This window comes from Suillus fuscotomentosus (genome assembly GCF_016647785.1).
Source record: "Suillus fuscotomentosus strain FC203 chromosome Unknown F5891scaffold_210, whole genome shotgun sequence".
In the NCBI taxonomy this organism is placed as follows: Eukaryota; Fungi; Basidiomycota; class Agaricomycetes; order Boletales; family Suillaceae; genus Suillus; species Suillus fuscotomentosus.
This window is the reverse complement of record NW_024539722.1, coordinates 34,352-53,971: the sequence shown is the minus strand read 5'-3', so window position 1 is coordinate 53,971 and position 19,620 is coordinate 34,352. Positions and strand designations below refer to the sequence as shown.

The following is a 19,620-nucleotide window of genomic DNA, read 5'->3' as shown; positions in this document are numbered from 1 at the left end:
TGGATTAGCTGCCCATGCGAGAGTGCTCTATGTCTTTGCGACCATCGGTTTCTATGGGTCCTCTTATGGTCACGTTGTCACAACCACCTGCTACGATGCGGCAAGGACCCTCCGATAACGCTTCTGCCATGCAGTCTTCAAACGATAGGCGCTTGTCCCATGCCGTATGCATCATGGACAACGAAGTGTCACATCTGGGCCTTTTGGTCATTCTCTTGCCGTCACCCGTAGGTCGAGGGCAAGTACAAGCAGACGCACTGTCAGTTTTAGTGTGCCACTCACAGGTCCTGACCCACTGTCCTCAACGTTTCGGCAACAGACAAGGCTGATCCTTTTCTAGGACAGCTGAAGCTTTATACTGCGAAGCTTTTTGCCTTTGCAGCGTCGCTTGCAGGAGTACCACCTCTCTTTCCTTGTCCTCATCAGGTCAACCACTGCTGACGAACCTTTTTGGCAGCAGGTCAGTTCTCAGATGGCGTCTCACCTGACGTCTCATGAGTTACACCTGATGCTTCCGCCGGAAGAGCTACGCTCTGAACATGACTTTTGCTTCGAAGGTTACCAGTTTCTGCAAGCTGGTTACCAAAAAAAATGGCAGTCGGAAAATGAGCGGGTGCGAAGTTCCAGGGCGCCTCATTACTCTCGAACTGCTGAGGGACTGTGCCAAAGCTATACCAAACCCTAGTTCGGTTTAGAATTTCCCAGTGCTCTGGTGCAGTAAGTCTCGCATTATCTTTATAGCTTAACATGCTAATTTGCAATCTAGGTCCGACTATTGCCAATATCACTGGCAATGTTCCTTCTTCTCTATCGCTCCCTGTTGGCAGGCACACATGTCTGGCTAGCCGTGTGTTTGATACCTTTCAAAAAGCTAAGTTGGTTGAGGACTCCGACAACACACTATGTTTAGATGGTTGCCCCGTTTTATTATCCTCGTCATCTGTATCGTCTCTTGCCTCCACATCATCATCTCTCGCCTCCACATCAACGTCTCTTGCCTCCTCATCATTGTCTCTTACCTTCTCCTCCTCATCATCTATTGCCTCATCTTCCTCATCGCTTCCTTCTATGTCATCGTCACTTCCATCTGCCTCTCCGTTTCCTCGCATGTCATCTTGCTCACCGTCACCATGTCCTTCACCACAACCTGACCAAACCTTCCCAGTCAGACAGTCCTCCAGGCTTCCAACACTTCTTGAGGATGCTGAGTCTGTTGTTGCTGACTGGCAGCAAGAAGTTTTCAACTGCATGTGGAGCCCAAGTACTACCCAATGGACGCGAGATCTCTCCCCTCATCCCTGACTCCACAGATATTGAACATGTTGTATCACTCGTGGTCGAGGGGCCAAATATCACTACTACTGCCATGAGGCTTGCAGGTTTACCTGTTTACCTCCTACCAGAGGGTGTGAAGATCAACACAAATTTTGATCTTCGCAATATCTTTCACTCAGTCCGGACCTTTGACTTATCTGACCCTAATATATTTAGAGGTCCTGCTGTAGGTGATGTTGTAGAGCGTTCGATTCTGCGGATGGTTATCAAGGAAGTCTGTCGTGATCAGAAACTTGTCAAAGGAGGAGCAGATGGTGACACTGGGTATCATGATCTCAACCTCCGCAGCAACCCGACCGTCATGCCAGAGCGGGCGCCAAGTTTCCATGTCCTGGGTTATCTTTCAGCTGCCCATTTTCTCATTACAGGTCATGGCCCTGCGCCCTTGTCCCCTGCTCTCTTCCTATTCGTGATTATGGGCTGGGATGCTTCATTTGACCTTGAACTCACTGATCTCGTACTGCCACTAAAGCTGCCACATTACGAAAGTGGCCGCAGGCCTATGATAAAATGTTGACCTGTCGTTGTGCGGTGCCACTGCTTCAATGCTTATTCAATATTTGTGGCTTACGGTATGTAACTGCTACTGAGTCATTGATACCATTAGTAGTATGTGTGCTAACATTGTATATCCAGCCTGCTGAAATCTCATCTGCGGAGGAATGGGAAGATATCACGAAGCAGATGTTTGCTTCTGTACTGCTCGGCTGCTCCATCATCGATGTTCCTGACCTTTACGAATTCAAACGTGGATTCAATATGCGTGTCTGCACTGGCACCTCCTTTTGTGACGTAGATTTGTTCAAACTTTTTGTCCGTCTATGATACTCACAGATGCCCCATAGACTCTGTCAATGAACTATAAGAACATTCCGATTGCCTATGGGCGAACAGTCACTTGTCCTGAAGATATCTTTGTGCACCTCATGTTTATCAGAGCCGATGATCCCTTCATCACTCATGCTCTCAATATTTCGCAAGCTGTTCAGTTGAACGAAGAAAGTCGAGACGCTGTTCGTGAACAGATCGAGACTCTACCTTTCTGACATTGGTCACCCAGAACATCCGATGCTGTGCCATGATGTTGTCCCACTTGACCAACATCAGCTTGATGCAGGAAGCTGCACCCTTCGGTCATGTTCCTTCATGTGCTTTGCTACAGGATCTGACCTTATGCCACATGGTGACTGGACAATTACGGTATATTTCATCTTTTGATTTTACCCAGCTCACATCAGTTGATCATTGCTATCAGATATGTTTCAAGCACGATCTTCCTCCTCGATATGCCCATCATGTTCCAAGGAACACTGCGTCTGATTGGAAGGTGCACTTTTTTCTGCATAACGTGCCAGTGGAATATCAGATCAGTTGCCAACAGCCGGAACCGGTGCCAGTCTCATGCCACACAAGCTTAAATGAGATCGAAGTTACCCTCAATGAAACAACACTCGACTTTGTCTGTGAACCATTGCCAGATGATGAGTCAATTGCAACGTCCCTCGATGCCTGGATCCATGGATGTGTCTTGCACACGACTGCTGACTATAATGTGGTTTGAAATTGTTGTCAGGTCATTCAACACTGACGACCATACAAAGTGCTGATGTGATTGCTAGACATTTGCAGAAATCCAATGCCTATGTTTATCGCTTCATAATGCACACTCCCCCCAATTGAAAGCCGTACTCACATTGAACCTAATTTTTGTCTTTCTGTATTTTTATGAGTCATTGTCACTTACACAGCACAAGCTTGGACCCTTAATATGCATAGCTCTTATTCCACAGTTTCAACAATACTTTTGGGCTTCATCCTTGCTGCCCATGTACACTAGAATCACTTACGCAGCACAAGCTCGGAGTTTCAGCACACATAGCTTATATTTTGCAGTTTCAGCAATACTTTCAGCCTTCATGCTTCATGTTTGCTGCCCATGTACACTATTTATTGCACCCTACAGTCCGTATCTGCAGCTCCAATCCAATTGCCAGTATCTGATGTTATTAGTATCTGTCTCTGAGTTGTGATTCAGGGGCATTTCTCTATCGTACTGCCAAACAACTTGGAGATTGTCTTGCTCCACCTCAGTTCAAGATACACCATGAATCTGCGACAGCCCAAACTCCTGCTCTATCATAGCTATGGATGAAAACCCTGAGTTTATTCCTCTCCCACTTGTTACAATACAGTTGGCTTTTGCTGAACTATGTCAGCACATCAATAAAGTCCTGAGAATCCAAGTCGGAGATATTGCAAGACTTGAAGATGCCAAGTGTGACTGCCTACAACTCCTTGGCGGTATTAACAAGTGCTTAGTCAATGAATCGAATTGCTCTGATAGCAGGCCCACAGGGCAAATCAAACAAATCAGCTCATTAGATTTTACCTGATTTCATACAAGTGTTATCTGAAATCAGACCAACCAGTTCCATCAGACAATCAGAGCATCAAATTATTTAGACATGGATTTCATCTCAACTGTCATGCTGATCAGATTGACATATGGTTAGAAATATCAGCTTATCATGGCTCTTATGAAAAAAAAAACATATATATCAAAATAATTGCACCCAGCCAAGTTTACAGTAAACTGTCAACCACCTATGTGCATATGAAGTCACATAATAACACACACACTTCAAGTGCAGCATAACCACTAGGCTATGAGACCACATATATTTCTAAGCTACAACTCATATATATGCCATATTTACTGGACTTTGAAATATTTTATTTCACCTCTTCAACTACTTTGTTATTTGTGTTCCATGTCTTATTGAAAGTTGTAGTCCTAGTGGAGACAAGTCTATGGGCCAGTCTTGGTTTGTCAAATGGCTGTTGTTTGAGCAAGATATAAGTGACATAAAAACAAAACAAAACAAAGACAAATTTGTGGAAAATGCCAAAATTAGAATACCTGCAAACATCATGTCATCCTTGCTGGGATCCCATGTGAACACAAGCTTCGATACAAACCAGCAGTAGAATCCAACTAGGGTATACATCAAATAAAATAAAACAAAGTGCAATACTCAAAACAAACAACAATTAGACATTGAAAATCCTTCTAGCATAGCAGAAAATCAAACTGTAACCAAAAATCCACCATACTATCTAGTATACGTGATGGAGCAAAAATACATACAATGATGAAATATCAGTATATACCAATGGGCTGCATGGATGGATTTAGACATGGTGATAGATATATAGAGGAGGCTATCATATTGATAGGGTGGATAATAGTGATACTCAAAATAAAAATTAGAAATGTTTGAAAGCTCGCTAAACTCTGACTAAGGCTTTCAACTTGTGGCTAAGTGGCTTCCAACACTTCAGCCGCTGGGACTGCGATTGAAGGTCAGGCCAGCATCGCTGGTGGAGTTTCAAACAACCATGCCTCCTTCTCGCCAATGTGTACACCGTTCTGCACGCTCGAAAGCCAACCCTCTAGTGCGCTGCTCCAGGTCAATGGACCACAAAGGTCCAAACACTCGCGGACTAGCCAAACTCCCTCCAGAACATCATGTACCCCACCTGACTATCCAGTGGCAGAGTGACCGTGCTCTGACCAACATCCTCTTCAGCCATCTCTCCATGCACCCCACTGATTGCAGAGTACTTTTCTACTCTGACAGCAAGAAAGCGATGTCTACCGTCAATGATGGTGCCTCGGGCTCGGACAAGGGGCAGGTGTATGGTACCCTGGCCAAACTTATTTTCACCGACCACCTGAGGTAAGGTCACACATTCACCACCAACACAAAGAAGTTTCATGACAGAGTCTGCAACCGCATCCAAACGTGAGTCATTTCTGTCATTTCTTCTGTTACAAAAAATACTGAAATTTATGTAGATGTAGGGGGAAATACAAGAAACTCAAGGCATCTTTTGACAGTACTGGCTCTGGTGTGATGCCTGGTGAAGGCACGCAAACAAGAAATCTTTTGGGTGAGTCCTCGTTCCTTATTTTCCGGTCCTTAGCTGATGTATTTTGTAGATGCAGTGCTCTTAGAGCTCCCATGGTATATGGAATTGGATGCCATTTGGCATTCCAATCTGTCCATGGCTGCGAAGACTCACTCATCAAGACCTGGCGTCGATCACGCCGGCGCATTGTATTCCTTGGTTGGACCACATGCTGGGGCTGGTCCCTCCATGCACATTGATGCCAGTGCTGGTCCCATGCAGTACCCTCAACTGCCTCCTCAAGTATATCCCCCACACGATATCCATCCTTCCAGCACTCTGCCCTCATATTACAGCCAGTACTACTATCCCCCAGCAATACCTTATGCTGGGGGTTCACACGGTGATCCCTCCATCGACCCAACACTGCAACATCTTGCTCCTGCTCCCGCATTACCCTCCACTGCCCCTTTGCCCTCCACTGGCCCTTTGCCCTCTGCTGCCCCCTTACCCTCTGCTGCCCCCTACAATCAGTCCCCCCAAATCCATCTCCCTGGCCTTCCAACATCAGATGACTACATGGACATGGATATGGACTTTCAAGGCACTGGTAGCCCATTGGATGCCCCCCTCGAAGGTGACAAGAGGGCCAATAACTCTTCCAAAGCCGCTGGGAAGAAGCAACAACTTTCGTCGCAGTCTCCCCCTCCTGACGTTCCTGCTGTTCCAGCTGTTCCAGCTGTTCCCCACGCTCCTGAACCTTTCCACATGCCAACAGCATCCCCATTGTCTGTCTACAACAGCCGCTCAGCGTTTGGCCTGAAGAAGCCACTGAGCCATGGTAGACACCACAGGCTGCCATCGGATATCTCTTTTAGCACATCAGCACCTTCATCCACAACACATAATACTACCTTGTCGTCAGACTATTTGATGTCCTCGACCCCCCGGACCTCGCTTCCCAACAGCACCGGTGGATCGAAGAAGAAGAAAGTGAAGTTAGATGTGATGCAGCAGGTTGAGGAGGTGAAGGACAAGATAGTGTCAATGCAATCCGACGCTATGTCACACCATGACCACAAGCACCTTCGCTTTCTCGCGAAGCTTGAAGCGAAGACCGAGCACACCCACAACATCAAGAAGTACGAATACCTTCATGCTGTCTTCTTAGATAGATGATCTATAGATAAACACCTACAACTCCAATGAGTGAGGTCAAGCGTTACTATCAACTCCTGAAGTCTTCCCACTAAGCCTCTTGCTTAGATGGACTTAAAGACAACATGAAAATGTAGGGCACCGCCACCTGAGAAGGTATGCACCCCTTATTCTTCCCCGATAGGGTCGCACATCTACTTGATAATGTAGGTCTCCATGTGGATGCATTTCTCTTGCATGCCACATAAATGAACTTCCTAACCGGTCAATCTGACTTTCAGCTATAGTCAACTGGCTTCGGAAGTGTTCTTCATTCGAATATATATGACCAAGGCGAAGATATTGGCTAGGTAAGAAACCAGGTTCAGGCTGAGGGTTTGCCTCCAAGCCTTGCTTGATCCTTGTTGCACGATTCATCATTCTCCCAGAAGAATAGTTGTACTTGAGTAAATGTCATTGTCAACAATCTCCAGATAATCTGTATATTTACTTGCTAAGATGTATAACGCGAGTGTGTAGATAGTGTACAAGATAAGTCCCAGGATTGTCATAGGTGGTTACAGTTGTTACGATACGTATCTGGTCAGAAAAGGTTCTACTTTATGTAGGTATGTGGAAATGTGGGTAAGGAAGGGATGAGGTACTCTACTGGAAAAGATTAGGTAGTGGCTGAGGAAATTGATGTGTGTGTCAAACTACACTTGGACAATGGACCTAGACTTCTAACATGTCTCAGTAGGTCATCGTAGCGACGATCCTGAGAGCTCCGTACCAAAATTTCACCTCCAAGTTCATCTGTCACTATTCCCAAAACTCTCACTTCCTTCAAAATACTCCATCAGCTCCTTCATAGACTGTATTAACATAGCTGGATCTGCCGCCTTGAACTTTGTGAGGCGTTTGGTATGCTTCTTATACCAGCATACGAAGCAAAGGCGTTTGGGAAGGGTAATAATGCCAGTAGGCAGAGTAAGGCGAACAGGCGGCGGCGCATATGGGTCTGTCTTTTCGTAGTGGAGTAGAACGACATTGACAATGAGGACATTTTCGTATTGAGCCACTACCTCAGAAATTTGGCCGGTGTAGCGCTGGTAACAAACGGAATGGGAGCACAGTGGCTGTGGCACACACTCATGTATGTCCACTTATGGTCCGCTACCCAAGTGTACTGGTCCGGCTTGGTGTGGATGGTAGGATACTTGTGGGAAGAGTCCACGAATGTGGGGCAGCGGTGGCTGAAGAACATAGTTAAAGAAAGAGTGGAGTGATTTGTGAGACAAAAAAGAGTGGTAATGAGTACTAGTGCTGTTGTATACCAGCGGAAAACTGAAAAACGCGTCCAGTTTTTTTGGCGTCCTTTATATGAAGACTGGACAGGGTCTTCAGGGATTGAAAAATATTACCAAAAGGAGCAAAATTTGAAAGTTCCGCTATCCGGCCCCTAATGAATTGTAAATGAAAAGGGCGCTGTCTGTTTAATTAATGCCGCTAAGGTTTTAGGTTTTAAAGTATACATTCTTTCTGTTGCCGAAATTAAGGTTCCGTCATTAATTTAGATTCCGGCTCAATCATTTGCCTCTCCGCGCGCAATAACCAGTGAAATAATAAGTAACATGTGGTGCAGTGCCTTCTTACAAGCCGCTGGTATCCCAAATCCCATAGTACAACTATAGTCTGTAAGTATCCGGAAAATAGGGTTGAATGTGAACAATGTACATGATGTATAAACAAAACTAGGCAGGCTGCTTGCGTTTCCTGCAATATGCGTTCTTCAGTGGGTATGCGGTTCATTGAAAAAAAACTTTAGGGAAACTAAGAAAACTAATCTAGTGAGAATGTTACCCAAGACTGGACTTCTATCCTTTCAATTTCTTTCAGGTGGGCTTCTGCGTTCTGGGCCCGTTGCTCCAAGGTAGCACAAATTGAGCAAACCCAGTTAGGATGGTTTGGTAATGTGTCCCGTTCTTCCGGGCTTAATGGGTATGTAAGATATGCGTTCCCAGGTTCCAACAAGATGTCCCTACTTCCTCCTCGTTGTGTGTGTTTTTCCAGTACGTGACCTACCCATACAACTGTAATATTGAGTAAGTTCCTATGAGCTTGGTGACGCCAGGCTTTTAGCTGCTGTGGGGAATAATTGGCTTTCATTAAGGAGCCATCAAGAACTGGAAACTGGGGAAACTAGGTAATGACTGTAGAGTCCTAGGTGAAGGTAGAATATGATTATATAAGCAGCCAAGACCATGCACATACCCACTTGGAGTCAATAACCTTCCGTCCTTTCAGTCTTTCCACTTCCTCATATAGGCTGATCCAACAGTATGATATACACACACAATATGTGGGACTCAATCAATTGAACTGGGATAAATATGTAGCGCCAGGCTACACATGCAATCATATAAAAGTACACAGTCCTCCAGAGTATCTACAGTTATCAACTTCATCTATCCTAGGGATTTGGAAGATTTCCACTGGGCATCGCATTCGTTGAGCCGTTGCTCTAACTCGTCCAACCACTTGAGCAGGTTGGTCTCCACCGAACCCACTCTGACTTCCAATGCTTCTACCCACTCATTGGCCATGAGGAGATCCAATCTCCTACTGAGGTCCTGGATGCCCTGTAAGATATCTCTTGATGTGGGCTCTAATTCACTTAGGTTGGCTGCATAGATGACTCCTGTTGGCTCTTTGTCGACATCAGACTTCAACTTCCTCTTCTTGTTGGCAACCACAATAACCTCATCAGTATCTTTATCTTCTGCCTTCCTCTTCTTGCTATCGCCGGCTGCAAAAACTACCTTCCACTGTTCCCTCTCAGCTTCGGGAAAATACAAGTGTTGGTATCTTAGGAGCAGATGTGCCAGATGACTAACAGGTGGGTTCTTGAGCACTCACACTCATCATTTCGGTTCCGCTACTGGCTTGGAGATGATATCTGCGTCCGTGTGGGATGGCATGGGTGGTGGGGTCGAGGCTGTCCATGGTGGGACAATGAGGGTCAGTGTTGTTGGGAGAGTAGTGAGAATATCAGTCACTGTGGGGATGGCAGGAATGTTGAGTGTGGAGGGGGGGCAATAGTCCATGGTCTTCTCAAATCGTGGGTGGCTCTTGATCTGTGGGTCATTGTTGGTGACCGAGGTCCAGTTGGAAACATTTTCAAAGGTGCCACCCTTTGAGTGCTGTCTCACAACGGCAGGAAAATGAGAGTAGCTGTGGGGAGAATGATGTAGCATCCCCACTGTATAGTTTCAAGTCTTTTGCCTGTGTCGAATGTCTTGGTTTAACAACAAGAATTTCAAATAAATTATAACAAACACTCACCACGTGCCTGGCAATCTCATCCAACAGCCTTAAGGCCACGGGATTACCATCCTTCACCTTGATGCACCGCTTTATGAGTGTCTGTACATCAGCAAAATCCAAAATTCCTTATTTGACTTTTAGCGGCTTATTCGAGCTTTACTTTTCAGGCAACTTCGCAAATGCTCACCAAGGCACAACAAGTCAGTCCAAGAGTACCTAGCTTAAGCTGTTTCAAGTCGTCCAAGGGAACAAAGATGATAAGGCTCAAAAATGCGATCAATTGTATTAAAGTGAAAAAGATAAGTGCAAATGTCTATGATGCGAGGTCAAAAGCATGATGATCAGTGTATTTATTGACATAAAATGTTCGAAAACTGTCATATGAATTGTGTAGATTAATATTGTGGCAGAGAAAATGTCTGCCATAAACGGGAATGAGGTGAGCCGCACAATAGATTGAATCGACATGTATAATGTTGTAGAGAGGTGCATTGTTGGTGCCGCAGGCCGGATGGACCATCCACATGCCAGTATCTTCATCGGGCATGTCTCCAATGATATTAAACCAGCGCACGACAGCACACGGGTAAGTCTTTCCTCCATAAATGAATGAGAAGAACGCATGAATCCTCACGACTTCGAGTCCTCAAATGCCCACATCTTCTGACCCAATATTGACGAAAGCACAGTCATAACGAGGGGCCTCGTTCCACCACATGGGACAAGCATGAATGTGTTCACTCCACATCCCACCGATCCCACTTATATCACTTGGGGCATAAAACTGTGAGCATGCAGAGTTGAATACTAATATTTTGCCCTCATATCGAGGGCATCCTGCAATAGGAATTTCCGACACATCTTGTGGATCATCCGGACGTGTCTGCTGGAAGAGAAAGTGGCGGACCATCTCAGGTAGACAAGGGATATCCAACTCTTCAGCGAGAGCGAGCACGGTGCGTGCACGTTTTGTCTCTGCATGCCAAATCAGACAGTTGACACACAACAGTGAGGGAATATACTTGTGTGCAGTTTGCGCTAATCGTGTATGCGCTTGCAGAACTGTTGGGCCAGGATCTACCCCATTGATGTCGTCTTCAGGAACAGACATGTCAAAGTCTTCGTCATGAGCATTGCGGATTGCATCATTAGTAGTAGTAAGCGCATGATCCCGACCCCACAGATGTCACTGCCAGTCAGCACAGGGAGCTCAAAGAAGAAGGCTAAATCCAATGTTGTGCAGCAGGTGGACCAGTTTTGGGGTGAGATCGAGAGCTTACAGTCGGATGCTATGTTGTGTCATGACAGTAAGCATCAGAGGTTCCTCACAAAACTCGAGGTAAAATCTGAGCATCATCTTGAATCGAAAAAATATGAGTGGCTAAGCTCAACGCGGGATCACTAGGTGTCTCAAGCGGCCCTCAACCATCAGCGCCAACAGAAGAATAAGGAACTGGAGATCCGCCTCCATAAAGTGGATATACGGGTGCATGAAGCACATTCGCAGGTACTCAACAAGAAGGCTGAGACCCTCTGCAAGGGTGGCAGAGCCTTGGCATTGGATGGAGCTGCATGAGTTGTTTGTTGTTGTTGTGTCCATTATCTCCGTCCATCGCTGTATTGCTTTCATGTTTTTTTAACCATCTTGTCTTTTTTTTAAAAAGAAAAATTCATTTGACATCTGTTGTTACATGGCTGGATACATATGTTGTACATATTTCTTTGTGGTAGTACATGTCAAATCTGATATGAGAGAGATTATCCTTCCCTATGTTGTGCATCTGAGTGAGGACTGTCAAAGAGTACAGCAGCTTGACCTGGAGTCCCTTCATAAGTCCTGTCCCCAACAACTTCTTCACCATCTGGACCCTCAACTTTTCAATCAATGAAATCTTCCCTCTCAACATAAGCCAACTTTAGAGAACTCTAGTATGTTCCATCCCTCTTGCGATGCTTGATTTCAAAGCGAATGATCATGTTGTGTAGGATAATGCAGCACTTGATCCACTGCATAGCAAACTCAAAGTCTTTCTCAGCCTGAATTCTGAACCGGAGCTCTCAAAGGGACTGGAACCATCCCTTCAAAACAGCCAATGTGTGTTCAACACCAACACGGATCTAAAAAAATTTAATCTACTGAAATATAAACCTCAAAAAAAAATACCTTAGAGAGATGATAATTAAATGTCTTCTGGTCCTTAGTCAACCACCCATAGTGAGGCTTCTTGAAAGGGGCAATGCACCATGGCTCCAATGGATATGCACTGTCAGCCCACACCCAATGACCATCAGGTAGATTGAAAAGCGAATGCATCATAGACACTGCCAGGATGACCCAGAGAATAATCCACAATGAGAAGGTTATGGGGCAAAATGACTGCCTAGAATTAAATCAATTTTTGCACATGAAGATTAAAAAAAAATATCTGACAGCCAAGGGAATATTTGGATTTCCTATCATAAAATGTCTCACCTAAGTAACCAGGTTTGGTGAAAAGATTCATAGTTGAGCCATCAATTGCTAGAAAGCCACCCTTCCACTCTGGGCAGGTACGGAACTCTGCAAATTTGCGAGCCAGGTCAGCATCCTCAGAATTATCTGCTGGGAAGCAGGTAAACTGATTGTGAGCATCAAGCACCGCAATCATCACACAATTAGTGCAATTAACCACAGACAGGATATCCTGGTACTGTAGCTTGGCCAGGGAAAGTTTGGCCTGATCTACAATAGCCAGGAGTTCTTTACTGGTGGATGATTGAGCCATGGTCACAATTGGGGAGTTGAGGGAATCAAAACTCCTATCCATTTGTGTATATGTGATCTGGTTTGTGGCGGAGTTTGAAATTTTGGAGAGTTCTGAAGTTTTGTCTCGCAGTGAGCATGCTGATGCCATCGTCGACCTCACCATCCAGCCTCAATGCTCACACACAGCACTGAGCAGGACATCAAATTTTCAGGTATCATCAACCCAAGGTAAGTATTTTTTTTGCCTCCTGTAAGTTCCAGCTAACATATTCACCCTTATCTTACAGGAACTCTATTCTAGTGCTAGTCCCACACATGACCAACAGTGGCTCATCTTTACCGCCAAGCCGCTGGTTCCTCACTACCCCCTACCCCTTCTACACTCCCCTTTCTGAGGGATCGACTCTGTGCTCATTCCAATCCAGCCAGCTCAAGGCATGCTTAGGTTTACCCAACCCCTTATGCCTGATGCAGTCTTTCAATCACCCCAACCTGTACTACGCCGCAGTACAGCCTAAACTGTCCATGAAAAAGAAGGTAGTTCAAGCCATTGCTGGTTTCATCAAGTCACAGCATGCTACCCATACTGGCAGAGTCACTTGTGCATGGCTTCTTGAAGTTGGAGTGTGAGGAACTTGCTGAGCAACTGCAAAACGACTATGGCTTATCTGCCAAACATTACCGTTGTAGAAACAACAATACTGAGAGGAACAAATGATGCTCCTGCCAGTATCTATAAATGTTGAAAGGTCGCGCGTTGCCTACTAGTCTGCTTTACTTGAGATGGCAAGTGCGTTCGACCCTATAGGGGAAGCGAGTGCAGCGAAGATCTACAGGTACGCGCTGAAGCGAAGCGCGAGAAAGTGCAGGTGCGCGCAAGGCGTGGGAAAGCGCGCGCGCGTAAGCGGAACACAATAGAGAGGTAGACTTAAGTGCTAATATGTTACAAGATAAGAGAAGAGTGATGTGAAGTGTAAACAAATAGATATCTACTGCGAGTTTCTAGGTAGTAAGTGGGTGGAAAGTAACTAAAGTAAGGTGAAAAGTAAGTAGTGAAAGGTCCTCTCTTAGTATGTACTGCTGGCGCTTATATAGCGCGCCTAAGCGTGATCATGCGGAGCCGAAGCGCTACCGAGTATGTATGTAAATATATATATATATAAGTAAGGGTCCATGATAAAAATAAAGACGGAACAATATGCAAATGAGAGAAATAGAAATATACACACTATAGAACTTGGTGGACAGTGGATGGATGCATCTGGATGGCTGGCGCCATAGGGCGCGCAAGCGCGGGAACGTGCGCGCACGTATACATCGTGAAGCGCGGGAATGGTGCACGCATGGCGCGTGTTGTGCGGGAAAGCTGCACCTCATATAGGAATTGCTGCAGATAGCACACAGAATGATGCTGCAAGTTTGTGCTGTATACTTCCTAGTGTAAAGCGCCATATCACACCATAAGAGGCATGATTCTCTACATCGTGCTGGTATGGGCCCACAAGAGCGCAGCACCACTCAAGATCCGTTATCCACTCAACTTGAGGCTCAAGGCTCAAGGCGCGGCAGCATCCTGGAAAGCAGCTCGAAGGTAGCTGTACTCTCCACAACTATAATGTTGTCTTTCACTTTACCTTACATCTCTGCAGATTCATGCAGATCTTTTCCATGTGTCCTCCTCCCCTCGGCACTTATTTAGTCCCTCTGGCATTTACTACCTATAGCTGATTTCATTCTCATGTGGACTCCCTTTTTTTATGAATGTTAACATTCAAAATAAGATGTATATCTACTATGGGTTGCTTTTTTTTACTTGATGTACGACTTCCCCCTATGAACATATACTTTGAAAAATCACAAGTGTTCGAATCTCCGACTTCGTGCCGATGTGCACCGAGCATGTTTTGAGCGAGTTGAAACCAACTTTAACCGAGAGTTCAAAGTGTGTTAAGTGTGTTAAGCGAGTTTTCAAAACCTGTTTTGAGTATCACTAATAGTTACTCTCCTGCACTGAGGTGCTACAGTGGTGTAATCAACTACAACTGAAAACGTGACACCAGACAGGGGGGGTGCACAAATAATTCAATCTCCTCCTCAGCACACACAGCATCTACCTTCTGCTTGAGTCTCCACATTATGTTTCCAATGGCACAACACCACAGGAAAGCAACACATTCAAGCATCCTGCACCTCAGCCTCACTTTCGAGTCTCCACATACTTGGCACCCTTATTTTGCACCAGCAAGTCACGGCAATACAAATTTTCAAGTTGGCAGCACAGTGTGGACTGAGGATGTGAATGCAGGAGCCAATACTACATTCAGAGTAATCATTACTGTTAGTATTAGATACTCTGAGTCAATAATATTGTGTTTTCGAGCCTTTCAATGCAATCCAACCCATACTTGAAGACTTCTGAGAGTGAAAGTTGATTGTGCCGCTACTATGCCGAGGCATGACAGGCCATGACCAAAATTGTGCAGATTGAAGGGTGACCCTGAGTTTTCTCGGACTTGCTCCGACATCGCACTACATGATTCTAAAAATCAGTAAAAATCAGATCCATGTAGAAGACATATAAATCTATGATAGATAAAATTTTCGAAAGAAAAAGTGATGTGGTGTTACACATTACAGGATAGTAGTAACCTTACACTCGTGCCTCGCTTCGGGATAGACCGACAACCCTTATAGATCGTGCGAGCCGCTTTTCAAACTCCGTCAGGTCCTAATTGAGGTGCACCTATGTTTGGATCGCCCATCTTCACTAGTGGAACGCTCTCAAACTGCTGGACGCTGCGTCAAGTATATAACGTCTTATAATCAACGTACCACCTCACCTCCATCCCCTATTTTTCCGTGACATGCCTCCAAAGACAACAAGAAAAGCCAAAGCGGGAGCGATTCTGAGCGGGATATCACGAGCAGGACCAGGGAAGGTGGACATTGGAAGCATGGTGCCGCAGGTGACTCCTTCAGTGACTTTCGAGCCTATCCTCTTTCAAAAAGACAGACAGTCGGGTCAAGAGAGGGTTGACGCTGAGCCCACCCCCTCATTCACTGCTTCATCAGATATAGTGGGCATGTATTGCCACTTCTGCTGTGAGGCAACACAGCCAGGATACCGATATCAGTGCATTGAGTGTGGTGCCCTCATGTGTGAGCAGACGGTTCAGAAGAGCAAGGGTTGTATATATCTGGGATCGGTGGAGAACAAAGACGATTTCTTGTGCACAGTGTGCTTTAGAACATCAGACAAGAAAGACCAACCCTTGCCGTACGCCTACATTGGCTTTGGGCAAAGAAAGAAGGTGAAGATGGCCTGGCCCATGGCCGTTGTCAACCTCAACCTGGAATCCATGAAGGATGATTACCTTGCAACAACGGTCAAGATCGAGTTGGAGAATCACTATCGCATGCATCCTCACAACGTACGTGGAACTAACTCGTATTCTTTGCCGTGATGAATATATCAATGTGAACAGTTGTTCATACAAACCTTACGCATGCGCGGTGCAGCACACTTATCTGAATCTAGGAAGCTTTCAGACGGTTTGAAATTCATGCGCAGTAACGTCGGTCGCGGTTTTCCACCTAATACATTCATCGTTGTCGACACACATTCAGACGAGTTCACAGGAATGTTGCAGCATACTGGAGGACATACCGGAGGCACCAACACGACCATCACCGAGATTATCGAGGCCTACCTTGGCACAGAGTTCTTGAAATGCATGGGAGAAGCTTCGGATGCTGCAAGGACTGACAACTCTACCTTTACCACAGCAAAGTCGACGAAGCCGTGGTGCGACCTCACTTCCAGGGCAAGAGGGGGATGGAGGGGGCTATTACTTGTCAGCTGCGGGCCTGCGATGAGGGTCTCCCACCATTTTGAATCTGTATTAAAGTTAGTCAAAAGGTGCGTTTCTTGTTTCGCATACACGTCCCCATTCATTGTGCTTCAGTAACCAGTTCGAAGTTATCGTTGGGTTTGGGGGATCTGGAACGCTACCCTCAATGGTTTCGCATACAGTGCGCTCTTTTGTTGTAGACACTGGGGTGTTTGGACGAACAGATCCCTGGTCAGCAATCTGTCACATGCTCACCTCAAACCACGACGTCTTGGACTACACAACCGCGGTTGTGGTGTACGCGACCGCGGTCAATGGTTGCCGACAAATCGAATGTCGCCAGATTGCGAAGGACGCTCCTGGTCTGCGTGCCTTTGGATATGAATTTAGGTCTTGTGGCAAACCTGGGTGCAATCCAGTTCCGGCAGATCTCCGCGTTTTCAATCAAAAGGAGAGGGTCAGGGTTCGATGCTTGAAGTGCGGTTGGAGGTCAGCATGGGCAAGGACCGACAAGGACAATAAGCACTTCAAGAGAGTTAACGCACTCGCCGCGCCTCAATTATTTTGGCACCATTTCCCCCCTTCTGCTGACCTGCAAAACTTCTTCGTGGATCTTACGGAGCGCCAGAACGCCATAGCCGCTCAATCAGCTCAAATATCCAGGAAGAGGGGAGGCGAGTCGAAAAGAAAAAAGACTCTTCAAAAGTTTAAGAACCGTCAACAGGATGCGGAGATGCTGGACCTGACAGGATCTCATCATTCCCCCGCCATGGACGTTGATGAATGACCAGAAGGATATTGGAGGGCTTGCTTCTCGAATCGTCGGTGGTCGACCTTGGTGCATCCGTGTCATAGCATGCTCCTCCCCCGGGAGATGAATCTGACTTACGTTGAACATATGCAAGGGCCCTGTGTACTGTATCAGGCAGCGTATCAACCCATTTATCTTTTTGTGTAGGTCATAGCACATGTATCGTGTACCTTCCTTTGTGATAAATTTTTCGATTCTTTCTCCTTTGTGCTCACCCCTTTCCTCCACATTAGCAACCTGTAGCAATTGGCGGAAATAATTTGAGTTAGAAGATATTTTCTTTCAACTAGATGTTGACGGCCAATGTAAGACAACAGATCATAGCGAAGGCGGTGTTTCATGACTTTGCACCACGACTGATAGAGAGGACCGTAGAATTAGCTATGAGACACGGCGCCAATAGAATTGAACGTCCAATGACAGCTTTTGTGAACGTCTTGATCAGCAGGAAATACGAAGCGTTTAGCGAATATTTCAGCTCTATGTATTAGCTAGGTCGATCAGTTGCCCGTGAAGGTCAATTAGTCTACGTGAAATCATATGCCAAACTAACAAGGGGCCGGGGACTAAGGCCGTTACGATGGAATAGTATACAAAATGACACATGCCTGCAGTGTGCGCAAAACAATTAACTATGCATGATATGGACCATGTTTGGTCATCTGGCATTTTGAATATCTCACCGATCCTTGTATTAGTATGCAGACTCCGGTATCAGGAGGGGCCATCTGACAGAGCTAAACAAACGCTTGATGAATCGGGCTGTTGGGTTAGAATATTCTGCATCAGCACTTCGAAAGCGATTCTATTCCTCAGCAACAGACTAAAAATTTGACAAAAGAGTGTTACAGTATTAGGGAATCGAGTGTGTTGAGTTTGTTGAAGCGGGGACTTGTATCGCTATACACGCCAGAAAGTCTCCATGGACTTTACAGAGTCACAGTAGCTCCACACGTTACAGATTGATCAGATGGTAAGACACTCATGGCTGATTTCCAGCGTCTCCGGGGGTCGACATTGATGGATATGTAGATGCTAGCACTGGGTATGCGCTGAGAGGGGACTTGAAGATTCTTTCCGCTGATGACTACAGATAGAGCACGAGGATCAATCCCAGTAAGAATTGGTTGTGCTCGAAACAGCCAGGGTGTGCCAGAATATGCTTATCGTAGTGGCTGAGGGAAAATGTATAGATTAGCACATTTACAATAAGACGGGGCAAAGCCTCTGATGCTGCCTTATGTTTTTCTTCGCAAGACCACATGAAAATCACACTGGCGCATATTAGTGCGCGCTTTTGATTCCCTGGGTGAATGTGCTCATATAGGGTGTGATATGATTATGCTCGGATATTGTTTGATTGTGCTGAGATGGATATAAGACAGGCCTGTAGCACTAGCACAGCTCTAAAACACTACAGAAAGCAACAAAACTACGAAATAGAACTGGGAGAACGTGTTGAACGCAGCATCGAATACGAGGTGGGGATCGAAACAGTGTTCAAAGTGTCCGGCAGACGGCAGGTAGGATGGGGAACGGCATCGAATGTGTAAAGTGCGAAGGAGTGGGGATCTACTAGTACATCTTGCCTGTATTAACAGTCTTGTTCCATTTGTTTTCGGTAGCCTAAAAACAATCAATCAAAATAGATGGTGACGGCAACAATATTACTCACAAGTGTGTTCGCTTCATTGTCATACTCCTAGATTAAAATGAGTGGATATCTGTACAAAGGGAGCGAAGTCACATACCTTCCTCTGCTCTTCGTTGAGGCTGCCGTAGTAAACACAGAACTTGTCCGTAGTTCCGTTTGTCTTAATTTGCTTGAGCCAGCGGTGGGCGCATAAATTCCTGGTTGTATAAAGTAGTCAGACAAAGAAGATTAAGTTGAAATGAATTCATGTACCGTCCATTCTGCCTTGGGCTCGGACACATTTTTCCCTTGCCGCTGGCCTTACTTGGTTTCTCTTTCTTCGCATTCGAGCTAGTGCGATCTTCTAGAGGAGGGTCTTCGGGACCATGGGACTCGAGGGGAGGGGCTCGGATCTAATTCAGCTGGGGGAGATTGTGTTGTATCGACTTTTGCAGCAGCGAGTGCTAATACAGAACTATAATACCGTGTTAGTAATGGTCCAGATAAAAATCAACAACTTACAGAGGATTTGGAAGCGTGATTCTGAGAGGCTTTGGTGCAGGAACGGACCGAGGCTCGGAGCTAGCATTTCTTTCATCTTCGGTGTTGGCTTCTTCTAAGTGCCTGCGCCATGTCGTGCCCGAGAACATGTGAGACTGGCCTTGATTGTACTTGCGGCAGACACATATGTATCGGGGAGCGTCATCGAGTTGCTTGGAACTGGAACTTGCATACATCTAACATGTAAAATAGACCCTAGAAAGACTAGCGGAAGCACACTAGTTTACATTAGTATAGGTAGATTGCAAGTGAGTGACATTGCGCACCTCGTTAAGTTCGAGAACAATACTGAGGTGCATAGCTGAGA

General features: G+C 45.7%; 8 protein-coding genes across 8 annotated transcripts; 3 read left to right on the top strand and 5 right to left on the bottom strand.

Moving 5' to 3' along the window:
- Nucleotides 1-336: 336 nt before the first annotated feature.
- On the bottom strand, nucleotides 337-1,250 carry F5891DRAFT_988299 (uncharacterized protein; the record flags this gene model as incomplete). Its single annotated transcript, XM_041377999.1, has 3 exons — nucleotides 337-446; nucleotides 485-817; nucleotides 902-1,250. The coding sequence occupies 3 exons, from the start codon at nucleotides 1,248-1,250 to the stop codon at nucleotides 337-339; spliced, it is 792 nt and encodes a 263-aa protein (XP_041216867.1).
- A 7,602-nt stretch (nucleotides 1,251-8,852) lies between these two features.
- On the bottom strand, nucleotides 8,853-9,390 carry F5891DRAFT_1199925 (uncharacterized protein; the record flags this gene model as incomplete). Its single annotated transcript, XM_041368797.1, has 2 exons — nucleotides 8,853-9,226; nucleotides 9,282-9,390. The coding sequence occupies 2 exons, from the start codon at nucleotides 9,388-9,390 to the stop codon at nucleotides 8,853-8,855; spliced, it is 483 nt and encodes a 160-aa protein (XP_041216866.1).
- Nucleotides 9,391-10,024: 634 nt separating this feature from the next.
- On the bottom strand, nucleotides 10,025-10,357 carry F5891DRAFT_967156 (uncharacterized protein; the record flags this gene model as incomplete). Its single annotated transcript, XM_041376256.1, has 1 exon — nucleotides 10,025-10,357. A coding segment is annotated over one exon (333 nt), but the record flags the coding sequence as incomplete, so codon positions are not given.
- On the bottom strand, nucleotides 10,358-10,822 carry F5891DRAFT_967151 (uncharacterized protein; the record flags this gene model as incomplete). The annotated part of the gene is made up of 1 exon (XM_041376255.1): nucleotides 10,358-10,822. One exon carries the CDS (start codon nucleotides 10,820-10,822, stop codon nucleotides 10,358-10,360), a length of 465 nt encoding a protein of 154 aa, XP_041216864.1.
- Nucleotides 10,823-10,894: 72 nt separating this feature from the next.
- On the top strand, nucleotides 10,895-11,287 carry F5891DRAFT_1199923 (uncharacterized protein; the record flags this gene model as incomplete). The annotated part of the gene is made up of 2 exons (XM_041368796.1): nucleotides 10,895-11,050; nucleotides 11,117-11,287. 2 exons carry the CDS (start codon nucleotides 10,895-10,897, stop codon nucleotides 11,285-11,287), a joined length of 327 nt encoding a protein of 108 aa, XP_041216863.1.
- Nucleotides 11,288-12,629: 1,342 nt separating this feature from the next.
- F5891DRAFT_1199921 (uncharacterized protein) lies at nucleotides 12,630-13,087 on the top strand (the record flags this gene model as incomplete). Its single annotated transcript, XM_041368795.1, has 2 exons — nucleotides 12,630-12,685; nucleotides 12,745-13,087. 2 exons carry the CDS (start codon nucleotides 12,630-12,632, stop codon nucleotides 13,085-13,087), a joined length of 399 nt encoding a protein of 132 aa, XP_041216862.1.
- A 2,234-nt stretch (nucleotides 13,088-15,321) lies between these two features.
- On the top strand, nucleotides 15,322-17,095 carry F5891DRAFT_1199920 (uncharacterized protein; the record flags this gene model as incomplete). Its single annotated transcript, XM_041368794.1, has 3 exons — nucleotides 15,322-15,888; nucleotides 15,943-16,376; nucleotides 16,423-17,095. 3 exons carry the CDS (start codon nucleotides 15,322-15,324, stop codon nucleotides 17,093-17,095), a joined length of 1,674 nt encoding a protein of 557 aa, XP_041216861.1.
- A 1,599-nt stretch (nucleotides 17,096-18,694) lies between these two features.
- On the bottom strand, nucleotides 18,695-19,402 carry F5891DRAFT_988296 (uncharacterized protein; the record flags this gene model as incomplete). The annotated part of the gene is made up of 6 exons (XM_041377998.1): nucleotides 18,695-18,745; nucleotides 18,795-18,821; nucleotides 18,871-18,970; nucleotides 19,026-19,165; nucleotides 19,200-19,227; nucleotides 19,275-19,402. The coding sequence occupies 6 exons, from the start codon at nucleotides 19,400-19,402 to the stop codon at nucleotides 18,695-18,697; spliced, it is 474 nt and encodes a 157-aa protein (XP_041216860.1).
- Between the last annotated feature and the right edge of the window lie 218 nt (nucleotides 19,403-19,620).